This window comes from Nelusetta ayraudi, unplaced genomic scaffold (assembly GCF_046127955.1).
Source record: "Nelusetta ayraudi isolate G7.1 ecotype Tasmania unplaced genomic scaffold, CSIRO-AGI_Nayr_v1 ptg000034l, whole genome shotgun sequence".
In the NCBI taxonomy this organism is placed as follows: domain Eukaryota; kingdom Metazoa; phylum Chordata; class Actinopteri; order Tetraodontiformes; family Monacanthidae; genus Nelusetta; species Nelusetta ayraudi.
In genome coordinates, this window is record NW_027466084.1 from 2724233 (window position 1) to 2736896 (window position 12664).

Genomic DNA, 12664 nt, shown 5'->3' on the forward strand with positions numbered 1-12664 from the left:
GCATCGACCCCGACACGTGGAAGTGTGTAAAACATGTACGCAATATATCATAACCAGCAGCGACGGACAAAGGAACAGGGCGTTGGGACGCTAATTTAGGCTCGCAAACGACCGCTCGTGGCATATTGCAATGAACCTCCAACTGACGGCCTGCGCCGGGGGGGGGGGGGGGGGTCACTTCGGGTTTATTTGCAAACACCATTCGGTGATTGATGACACGGCAGCCGAGCCCGGCTCAGCCGGACTGAAGTTTTGGGAGCCCAGCGCCTCCGACAAGGCTGTCAACTCGGGCCGATCGCTCCCCCCCCCCCCCGCGTGCAGTCGGCCCCCGGCGTTCCGACGCTCCTCGCTCGCTTCCTCCCCGCGGCTGCGGCACCGCCAGGGATTTAATTATCAAAATGACTAATTATTTCATTACCAGGGAGTGTGGGGTGAGGTTGGTATCCACCAAATTAGAAATATAATAACTAACATGGACCGCGCTGCCAAGGCATGAAGACATTCATCACCTTTTACAGGCGGGATTAATGTGTCATTTGGACTGCCGTTAGCGGCACAGACAAATTCAATTAAGTTTAAGTGAGGAGATGTCAGTGCTGCAAAAAGCAAAAAAAAAAAAAAAAAAAAAAAAAAAAAAAAGCTGAGGCACAGCAGCAGAGAGGCTCGGGGCGGGGGAGGGGCGTGGAGGGGACAGTATGGATGAGACGAGACGTGTTTGTGTGTAGTGTAACTATTGCATCTTTCCGTGTGCACTCGTGAGTGTGTAGTGGCCGCGAGCATCAGGTCTAAATCATCAAAATCACTGCGGATGCACACACGCACACACACACACGCACGCACACACACACACACACACACACACACACACACACACACACACACACACACACACACACACACACACACACACACACAGGCACACGGCAGTGCATGGCCTGATTTTGTTTGATTGTTTTGTGAAATGAATGCATGACTTCATTCTTACGTTTTAGCCTTTGCTCTTTGGCCCAGGGGAAACAAATAATCGGTTCTCAATGGCTTGCTAGGTAAATAAAGGTTAAATAAACAAAAATAAAAAAGTAAATCATCAGCCAGACCATGCAGCCATTCCTCATGACGACACCTGTGTGTTAACATCGGATTTTCTCCAAAGGAAAATCCAAATTGTGCTTGAAGAGCTGCTGCGTGAATGTAGCTACAAATGTGCCATATGCAACTGTGTCAATCAATCAATCAATCAATCAATCAATCAACTTTAATTTGTACGGCGCTACATCACATCCAAAGGCGTCTCGAGGCGCTTTGTACGATCAGAGAGAAAAAAAAAAAACACCAACTGGGAAGTTGGAAGCAGGAAGCATCAGCTGGGACTGTGAGCCTGCAAGCCTGGAGAGGAGGCACTCACACTCTGACCTCATGACCTGGTGTCACCCTAGCCCGCGCCAGCAATTGTGTGATAGTTGTGTTTTAGAATGAATAAATAAATAAATAAATAAATAAATAAATAAAGTATTTCAGTGTGTACAATGCCGATGATGTCATTCTGTGTAATCCGCCTTTGAAAGACGCTGCAAGATCCGACTCGACGTGCGCGAGCGACGCAAACGTTTCAGTGCCCATGCGGGAATGTAGGATGACGTAAGCGGCTGTCAACTGGTATCTGTACGGGGAAATCAAAGCGAGGTTACGTCTGCTTTTAGCGAAGTGGTCTCTGGCTACTTCATTCAGGACCCAGACTGTGTGCACTACTGGATTAATGCAAAGTTCCTGGTGTTTGAGACGCTGTGCAACCGGCGGTCACTGGAGCCACCGTTGCCTCTCTGTGGTCTCCGGTCAGTGTCGGCCATTCTCCTCCAACTCCCGACAATGACAGAGGCTTTTTTTTCTCCCCGCCCGCCGCCTGCCACTGGATATTCCCCCCCTTTTTTGGAACCGTCAAGTAAATCCTGGGGACTGACACAGCGCCAGTGCGAGAGTCCCGGTAGATCAGCACTTTTGTGAAACACTCCGGACCGGCTGGTCTGCCAGAAGTGCATCGAGTCGCCGCAATTTGATTGGCTAATTAAATTAAAAAAAAAAAAACTTTTTGCGAATGATGCCGGTGAGCGTAAACTTAAAACTTGAAAAGTTGACGAGCCAATTCTAAAGCGAAACCAGGAAGCGAGGAATTACACTTTCATTAGCGCAGTTGACATGAGACCACCTTACTAAAAGCCTTGGCTGAGGAGGATTAGCGTTAGCTGAGGAGCCCCGCTAATTTTTGAAACAAACCCCAGACAAGTTATCCACGTGTGCAACTTGTCAAAGTGAAACATTTCCATGGATAAAACTACTGTCCTTCGCCAACTACTGAGGTCCAGCGATAGCGGTCCTCTGTGCTTTGACTGGATTCTATCTCCGGTCTCCTTCTCCCAGCCTTTCCTAATCAACGATGGCCGTCCCCTGGCAGTTCTTGGCCGTGTCTTGGGCGCACGATTCATTTCTTGCGAGTCGCCACTGACGGAAAGGAGCAAACTCAAAGGCGTTGGAAAAAAAAAAATGATGGGACTGAAGTGTGTGTATGCTGTAAGGGACCTTCTTCTAATACATTTTTAATACTGGAAAACGGTTTAGAAATACATCTTTTTTTTTTTTTATTATTGCTACAATTCCGGAAGATGCGGGTATTGAAAATGGATGGATATCAAATGTAAAGTGGAAGTCACATAATTACAGAGACCTGATTATTCCAAACAACAAAGACTACGTTTTTTTTTGTTGTTGTTTTTTTTCAGATGCTGTGCCAAACCACAGTTGGCTCATTAACATTTTGAGATTTATTTAAATGTTATGCCTGGCAATATTAATGAGGCAAGCATTAGACAAAACAAATTTAAGGATATATATATCACAACTGGCGAAGAGATGAATTACGGGCCGCTCTCCAGTCCTGCAAAATGCCGGGTGCCTCCTTCCGTACCAGGTGGCAGCAGGTGTTGCGGGGGAAGGGATGGCGGGGGGGTCCTGCCTTACTTTGAATTTGTTACTACAAGGATTTATCATGAACAAAACGCCTCATCATCACGAGTGGCGCAGCTGATCTTGCGCCTACAGGTGGTAAACGGCGATCGCGCAGCCACTCAGAACCCTTCGCCTCCCCCCCCCGCCGGCGAACTACACGTGCCGCCGGTGGTTTTCGGGCTGTTTACTTCCGGTTGGTTTGGGCTTTTTTTCCAAGGATTGTAAGTGAAAGGGGGAAGACGTGTTAATAGAAATCCGCTCGGCAAAGCTGTTGGATTTAGATGGAAAAAAAAAGAAAAAAAAGAGGGAACGAGGAACGAATTAACATAGCAACCTTTTTCCGAGCGCAGGTCATCATGGGATCGCGTCCTTGAAAATCCTCACTTTTAAATAGCTCGGCGCCTCTTCCAGTCAACGCGATAATTAAATCCCCCCCCCCCCCCCCCCGCAGCCTCTGAGTGAAAGCTCCTGGCGGCACGTGTTCATTTTTCTTATTTCATGTGTTTGTTTTCAACCGAGTCTAGGTCAGGCATGGGCAAACTACGGCCCGGGGGCAATATGCGGCCCGTTAATCTTTTTGATCTTGCCCGCCGAACTTGAAGAAATGATATTAATAGTAAGTAAGTCATAAAATAGCTGCATTTCATCCATTTTTTTTCAGTCTTTTAAGAATCATTTCAATAAAGAGCAAAATACTGCGGGGCTTCAAAGGCAGATTTTGTGCAACTTTGCTTTTGTTCTTTTTACAACTGACATTACTTTTTACAAGCGCACGTTTTCTCCATATCGAAAAGATATATTTCATTCCTCCTATGAGGCGGCTCACCGAAACACTCCATCCATCCGCTCCTGCTCCGGTCAGATTTTAAGAACCCATTGTGGCCCCACCAGTCAAACAGTTTGCCCAGCCCTGCTCCAGGTGGTGCGTTGGTCAGCATCATGTTAAGCCATACAAGCAAAGTGACATGCACTGCGAATCAGAACCCCCTCCAAACGAAAAACAAACAAACAAACAAAAAAAAAACACTCATGTCGGGCAATAGGGGAACAACAACAACAACAACAACAACATGTTCCACTTTGCTGAGTTAGTGACTGAGGGTGTGGGAGGGACGGCACGATGGACGTGGAGACGAGCAGAGATGGAACAAGAGAGAAACATTAGGTCTTACCATGGCACCAACGCTATATGTGGCTGCTGGAGTAAGTGTGTGGTTGTAGGGGTCGGCAGCATATACTCGTCCGTAACTGGAAGAAGCAAACAAACAAACAAAAAAAAAAAAAACGGAAAAATGATTAGAGATATTTCAACAGATGTTGAGTAAAGAAACGGCGACAACAATATAGGATAAAACAATGTTTTATAATGAAATTATTGATATATTATATGAATTTATATACATTAAAACAAACAAATACATATGTATGTATATAAGTACAAGAAATAACAAGAAAAAAACCCTATGACTGAATAATTAAAATCACAGGTGTCCGTTACATGGGGGAAACCACCGACGATATAGAACTTGTATACAAGCGTCGGCTCTTTTGAGAGATTTGCCAGATTCTTTTTTTTTTTTTACCCTTCTTTGCCACGCAGGGCTCGTAGGCCTTCAAACTGCGCAGTGCATTAATAATGAGGGGCCACAGACAAATTAAAACAAAGGGGTTTCCAAACACAAACGTGTTGATTCAGATTGGCCGGGAAAAGTGTGTAAGGATCAAGGGGTCGGATTCACGGCTTCAGGTCTGACATCAGCTGAAAAGGCTGCAATTCCTATCTGGGAAAGTGGATCATATGACTCGAAGCAGGTTCGAGGCCAGTCGCCCCCCCAATGAGTTCCGATGGCTGCGCACCAATAGAAACGGCTCAGAAGGATCTGAGATACACTTAGATAGAAAAAAATAAAAATAAATAAATCACATTTTAAATAAAAACAGACTTTTGCTGTGTCTCAATTCAGGGTCTGCACCCTTCAGACCGAGTGTCCTCCGTCTGAAGGAAGCCTTCTTAGAGTTCCCAGCCTAGAAGGACGGACCAAACCCCGCCTCCCCGGTAACCACCCGGGACGGTCTCGCCTTCGGCGTATTTCCTCGTTTCGTCGCCGCCGTTGCCCCCTGCTGGCCAACCCCGGAAGTGACGTTTTTATAGCATCAAGCTAACCATTGGTTCGCCATCTAACGATGCCGTTGGATGATCAAATAAATAAAAACCCGATGTTAAAACTGCATATTTTATGTGAAATTTGAATACTTAAAATTATATGAAGTGTCTTTGCCAGTACATGCCGCTAATTTCAGCTGACTTCCCAGGATCTCACGATGCTTTGCAGCAGCACGCAAAGCACCATGGGATACACAAGTGCGCGAAGGATAGTAGCGGTGCATCCTTGGCATCGGCTAAAACGAGGGCGCATTTCCGAGTGCGCATTTTGAGCGTCCTAAGCACCCTCGGGAATTGGGACAAGCCTTCGTGCAGTGCTATGGCGCAACTTCCTTTCAAAATGCGCACTTCAAGGATGCAGACCCTGAATTGAGACACAGCACATATGTGAGTACTGATGGCTGCGGTGTGTTTTCTGTCCCAACAATAGAGGGCAGCGCGGCATCCTGGGGGTTTTTGGGGCGTTGGGTAAAAATCCTCAATCTTTCATTTGTTTCAAATCACACGTTTGAATTATTAAGTCGCGGCTTTGAAGTCGCAAAAACAACAAAACGTCATCTCGCGCCAACAAAACGCAAATTGTCCTCCCTCCCGGGGGAACAAGAAGGTGCTTGCAAAAAATAAATAAGAAAAAAAAAATACTTCTGCTGTGAGCCAATTAAATGAGGTCATTTCTTTTTTTGCGTGCGCGCGTTCCAAGCCAGAGGATTGTTAAAATAATTAGAAACCATCCACTCAGGAACATTATTATGCAAAGAAAAGTGGGTGGCAGGCTGACAAGTAACGTGGACACTTCTTTAATTGAATAATATCAAGGCTTGTGATTGAATAGTCTGGGAGGGAGTCAAAAGAAAGGAGCGAGGAAAGAGGCAGAACTCTTATAATCCAGGGAAAGGAAGGAGGGGGAGGGGGGAATAGAACCCCCGACAAAAGGAAAAAAAACAAAAAAAAAAAACCTCTTGGAAAATAGTCTGCTGATAAAATAAAAAGAATAAAGCACAAATTGTCTAATTTTATTTTAGCAGGAGCTGTGCAGCGGCGGCAGGCAGTATTTATTCCAAATGATCGGCCGCGCTCCGGCCTTCCAGTCTTACAGCCCCCCCCCCCCCCCCCGCCCCCACCACCAGCCCCCATCCATCCCCTACCAACCCCCCACCTCCGTCCTCGCCCCGGCGTGATAAGGGCCAATCAGGGGCCAGAGCCTGTGCCCATAATTGAGCTGATTTGCATAGTGGCCCAGTGGTTGAAGCGATTAGAAGTTAATCCCGATTAGTTTTGGACATTGCTATTCACTATGCAGCCCCCTCAACACCCACACTCAGCCCCGGCACTGCATTTGACCTATCTTATCTCTCGGCGCAGAACCCTAACCCATCATCAGTCTGCGCGAGCGTGCGCGAGGGCGTGCGAGGCCGGTGACAGTGTGTGTTCGCGGCGGCCGCGTCGTAAGCTGCAACTAAAACACAAATTCAAATGCAATTTGAGTGGAATGCATTTAAAAAAAAAAGAAAAAAAAAAAAGGGAAAAAAAAATGACCCCCGAGGTGAGCAGATAAACACGGCAACAACATTTTCAACAGCCCTACAAAATGGTCGGGAGCGTACGGTCAAAAGCACAGGGCTTTCGGATGGAGAGAGGAGTCATTGAAAATGCACAGTTTCACATCCGCAACGTTATTTCGCTTGAATAATTTAAATGGCTGCGCTCCGCTGGCATTAAAGCTGCATTTTGGGTCATTTGTTCAAATAATAATCCATTTCCTATTTTGAAGAGTTTTTTTTTTTTTTTTTTTTTTCCCCCGCGCGGAGAAAAAGATAGCAGGCTTTCTGATGTAACCTTCAAAGGAGGAGTTACACCAGCGTTGCTGCGAGGCCGCGCCGCGTTTGCGCTTTGAGCTAAATGCTAGTATGCGCGCCACGGCCACAACAAAAACCTTTTTGTTGTTTGAAGATTTGTTTGGTCATTGTGTATCATCACCAACGGCCATGCTATTTGTGCGCTAATCACAAGGAAATGATACGCCGATCGACGAGCGATCGACGCCGACGAGGTAGCGGGCCGCAAAGCATTGTGACGCGCAAACGCATGCTAATGATAATGGCAACGTTAGCGGCGTTGCAGAAATGGTGCTGCAAAAATGTAGCTTTGAACCAATGAAAATGACCTCGTGAGGGAGCAACACAGCGTGCTGCCACGCAGTGATTTGACTCGTTTGTGTCATCACTTTCACTGTAATTCATTTGAAGGATAGTTGTTTAGCTAGCTGTCAAGCTTGTGGTGCTATTCAAGGAAATGTTAGGAGCCAAGTGACAAGAATTCATTCACTGAGCTACAAGTATGTGGGGAGTTCTGTCAGTTTGAGTGATGTATCCTTCATATAGTTCAAACGCAAATGTACTTTTAATGTGATTATGCGATTGTTTTCCTGGTGAAAACAAAATGTTTCTTTTTTCAAATGCCATGCTACATAGAAGTGAAATTGAGCTCTGCTCCAGATGCAGGTCCGTCACTAACAGTGGTACCCTCGGAGAGGTGACATTGGAAGAGTTCTGATCACAAAAGGTGACTCCCCAAAATTCAGGATTGTATCCAGCACAACGTTTTTCAGCTATCATTAGCATTCATTTGGCGTACGTTAGAAGCTATTCGAATGTGTTCACTCGAAGTCTGAAGCTATTTGTAACAGTGTTGGGGCTCAACTGTCTGCTGACAGGCATGAAGAGAGGGGGATTCATAATTAGTAACACGCATTAAGGTTAGCTTAGTGCTTCATCCTGAAATAACATTCATCGTAATGACCATAGCGCAAGCTAGTATCTTGGAAGCATACGATTTCCTTTCTGGAAAAGTTCCTGGGCTGGGAACGGGCCAACAAGTCTGCACGTCCCCTGCGCATTGTCATCTCTACACGCTCTTGTGAACATGTGTGCATGAGTGACCTCATTGCACTTTTTTGTTGGTTTGCGTGTCACTAGAGCCAGGCCGCGGGTCTGGTCAGGCTTCGTCAAAGCAGCTGTTAGGGCTTCCCATCTGTGACCCTTGTGGCATGAACATGACCCACATGGTACGAGTGCGGCCCCCTCACAGATGGGCATTTCAAGGCTACACAGGTACAACTGGCAAAGGCACCCGAGTCGCATCAGACATCATCTTTTGCGGGATATTCACGTCCTCTTGTAATTGTTTAAAGCAGTGGCTCTCAACTGGTGGAGTCTCGGGATCCATATTTTTTTTTTTTTTAGCCTTACAATGAAGTCGCGACCCAAATTTATTCCACAGAAAATGAAAACGCTAGCCCACTTTCTAACACATCGAGTAAATAAATGATTTTTTATATATATATGTATATGTATACATACATATATATTTTAAAATCCCAAAAAGGGGGAAACTGCTCACAAAGCTGCCAACCAATCAAAACAGCTCTGCGACCCACTTTTGGTTTTGGGTCACGACCCATCAGGTCAGAAACGTCAATTTAAAGCCATTACTTGATCTCTTGGGGGCAGCAGAACATGACCAAAAATTCGCCATCTAACCCAACTGTGAACAAGTGTGATTAGCAGGCCATTATTCTCTGGTGAAGACCATTTAACCTGTCAGATGCTGCTGCAAGTAGAAAGGCTTGATGGAACCTGTGTGCATGGTGCTAGCAAGCACTGCCCTACTGCTGAGATGACTACAGAGATAGAGGAGTAGTCAAAATGACCATACCCAGTGGTACCAAAGAGACCTTCCTGATACTTTATTAGCCGCTAAGTCATTTCCAGGTGTCTGACAGTAATAGTTCCGCCAAGTGTGTTTCTGACAGCCACAGAGAAACCATGGTAGCCCCCAGGTCCCGGAGCTCTGGCCTAGATCCGGAATGGGAGGAGTTAGCATTGACCACATACTCTTATGGAAGCAGGATCAGCAGTGAAACCTGCGTGTGCGCTCGCTCGCCTTGTTCCCACAGTCTGCCGACACGGAGCAACACCTCCAACACCTTCATTTAGAGCCGCGCTCGCGTCCAATGCTCATTTCTCCTCGGGGGAAAAAAAATATATATATATATATCTGTATTTGGCTACGAGAGGCTCCGGAAGGCTCGGCCAGCTGGTCTTATCTGAACTGCGTCGATCGGCTCGGCAGGTAGCGCGCCGCTAGTTAATCAGAACCTCGCTAGCGAGTTCAAAAGATTCTTCGTCTGAACTCCCCAGTTAGCCGAGAGGAACCGTGGGGTTTCCCCTACGGAATGTCTATTTTAACACAGTCATTGTTTTCATGTCATTTAGCTCTGTGTTATCTGGCGTGAAATCACCGTTTAATCCTTTTGTCCCCCCCCCCCCCCCCCGCCTTTCTTTATAGATAAAAACAATCTCAATGTCCAAGCTTGGTGAATTCTGCCGCTGCAAATATCACAACTGATCGGGACAAAGCTGTTTTCAAGCGAAACTGGTGCCCACTTAACCGGTTCAAATAATCACCTACACTCTTGGAACCAGACGGTAACATTTCCTCCATCCGAGACGTCAAACTAAAACTCCCAAAGTGAAAAAGAGAATTTGGGGGAATGTAAGTCGGAGGATGAATAATGAATCAAAGGGACAGACGTCTGCAAGTTCCACGCAATTAGAAACTAAAATTACACACCAGTGCTTACTAATTAAACACAAATTATTCATTGTGTTATGAATATATCTATTATTAATAAAAAATCCTGAGGGGGCTTGCGGGAAATAAAACACTCAAATATCATTTCAGCTCGGGAAACCACGATTTCACATCCTGGCTGAGCACACTGGCGCCAAACCAAGCGGCTTCACAAGTCTCCCGTTTTATTTTGTATTATTTATACAAGGAAACCACGGGAAGGGAGTCTGGAGAGACTCTGACAACTGCAACCGTCAGTGCAATCCAGTGTAATAGGGCTGTAATAAAGCTAAACTGGCTGAGGCTCCTGTTGCATCGCTACTCTCTTCTTTTTTTTTTCTTTTTCTTTTTCTTTTAGGGAAAGTACTGATTCATCCCACCAGGTTATAAGCATCGCGATGTGGCTCACAGTTTTATTTTTAAGGCAGTATTTAGGTCAGGCTGCTTGCTTAGAGTAATTATATTCCGGTTCTGCAGCAAAAGAACAGAAAAAAAAAGAGAAAGAATAGCTGAGTAAAGAGAGGGAAAAGAAAAGGATTGAAATCTTTAGAGTCGTACCTGTCACTGTATGCAGCAGCGGTGGCAGCAGTAGGTTGGGCATATCTGTAGGCAGCGTAACCACCCTGAAAACACACAAAAAGGCACAGATTCCATAAGAACGGCTGGGAATTTAACAGAATGACACGAAGAAAAAATAAAAATCTGCGCATTTAGATGCAAACGTTACAACGGGTCACAGTTGCAATTGCAAACAGGTTTCAGGTTTGCAACACTGTAAACTTTGCCAAAATGTATTTTTTTCCCCCAAAGAACAGCCATGGTTGTTTGAAAATAAGAAGCACGTGTAAAGATCGCGTCACACGGAAAACTCAACTGATAAATGAAAGCTTTTACTTCTGGGCCTTTTCTTTGAAGAATAACGTGTCACACGCACACTGTGTGTGTTGTGTAGCCTATGAGTGTCTAAGCAAAGCTGACTGAATTCTGTTTTCTCAGCTCTGAAAACATCAAACACACTCGTGGAAAAGGACAAGAGCGTAAACGTTTCTGTTAAAATGATGACAAAGTTGTGAATGACTCAAAAAAAAAAAAAGAGCTTAAAGAGGAGACAAAGATTAGAAGTTTAGACTTGATAGTGTAACTCCATAAGAGGCCATGTAATCATACCACAGTGGCTCTCTTACTTTGGGTGTTTCAGCAGTTACATTAAATTGGACTTCAGCTGCTGTTAAAGTCTTTCAGACCTGTGCTAACTTTTCCTCATTTTTTTTTCTGCTGCACAATTATTTTACGTGGTGGCCATGCGGCTCTGATGCTGTTCCTACACTGGCTGACACCATTCACGATGAACATAACATATGATTAAACAAAATACGTGGTTGGAAGCTCCAATTCACATTCACACTTTGTATCAAAGAGGAGAATTCACGACACAGTGTTTGTTTGTTCTCCGAAGTGCAAGTTAACAAACAAACGAGGAAAATTAGGTTGATTACCATAATATTGCTGGATTAATGGTGAAATAAATGACACAATGTATACATAATGGATTGTGTTTTTATGTACATGATAAACTGTACAAAGTCCACACGTTTTTTTTCATGCTTTTAGTTATTAGTTTGGATTTAAGTGCACTGATAGATTAAAGACATTGACGGTTTTCTCGGAGCAGCCTGACTTTTTGCTCTTCCTCTTGCGGCAGGCTGATATTTTCACACTCTTAAATATAAATGTTGTCCCATAAACCTTTTGGCCCGTGAAAGCATCTGCTTCTCTGCCATTTTGGATCGCAATAGGATTTCTACTTTCTGGTCGAACAGGCCAAAAGTGAGCGAGTAAATAGAAAAGAGGAGCGGGGAGAGGATACCTCCCTGAGGAACATCTGAAATGGTGTGTGAGGAGTACTGATGTAGTGAAGACCAACACACGGACTAAGACTGGCGGTATCGAGACCAAGACCAAGACCAAGACACCATGTCAAAAACAAACAAACAAACAAACAAACAAGTTAGAATCAACAGGACACTACCACTTGCATGAATTGCAGAGCAAAAGCGTTGCATTGGGGGCGAGCCGTCCAGCATGAAATCAGAACGCCTCGTTTCTAAGCCTGCCTGCGCTGCGGAATTTGATGACCGACGAATTTGCTGACATTTTATTTACTGACTCGGCTAATTTGTTCTGCAGATAGATGGTGCGTGCGAGAGAGGTCAACTCACATCGTGAAGGGAAAAGCGCAAGGAATGATATACATTGGAACACGTTTTTCAAAGAGGCAAATCTTATTGGCTGCATTTGACACTTGCCTTTGAACGTCTAATTGAGCGTGATTTTACAAAATGAGTATCAAGTGTGCAATATGCGGCAAACGTTACAGAAGTTGAATGCTTAAAAATTGTTTTTTAAAAAAAATTACACAACAAAGCTTTGTATTATAATCACATTCAGTTGCCTTTGCTAAACCATAAAAAAGTCAACAAAACATCATGGTGTAGATTTGAGGCTGTTTAAAATAGCATACTTTTAGTGTGTTTTTCATTGGACATTGGAAGTGGTTTTCATTAAACACTGAAATGTTCCCATACTTTTTCGTGCACTCACGATGATCGCAGAGCACTCAAGATCGTTATTGCATAAAACTGGCTAGGATGCAGCTTAGTGCAGAAATGAGTCAGTGACACCCCAAAAGTTTGGAACGGGCCCACAAATCTGAAATTTTGCCTGCTTGAAAACAGATTTTTTTTAACAATGACCAACATTCAACTCCAAAAAAATAGTACGCTAATCTTCCGTCACTTCCTTTTAGAATGGATGTGCCACGTTAAAGCCAGCTGATCCCTTCATTAAGGGGACAAATCGCTGTATGAT

General features: G+C 44.7%; 1 protein-coding gene across 13 annotated transcripts in view; it reads right to left on the minus strand.

Annotated features, from left to right (window-relative positions):
• Positions 1-12664, minus strand: part of rbfox1 (RNA binding fox-1 homolog 1) — a 183334-nt gene that overhangs the window by 7257 nt on the left and 163413 nt on the right. For all 13 annotated transcript variants that reach the window (XR_012927411.1, XR_012927412.1, XM_076032454.1 and 10 more), the window contains 2 exons: positions 10355-10419; positions 4173-4248 (listed from right to left, as the gene is read on the minus strand). Coding sequence is in view for 11 of the 13 variants with exons in the window: in XM_076032454.1 (XP_075888569.1) it covers positions 4173-4248; positions 10355-10419 (141 nt within the window). In the remaining 2 variants the exon portion in view is untranslated. The remainder of the gene's footprint in view (positions 1-4172; positions 4249-10354; positions 10420-12664) is intronic.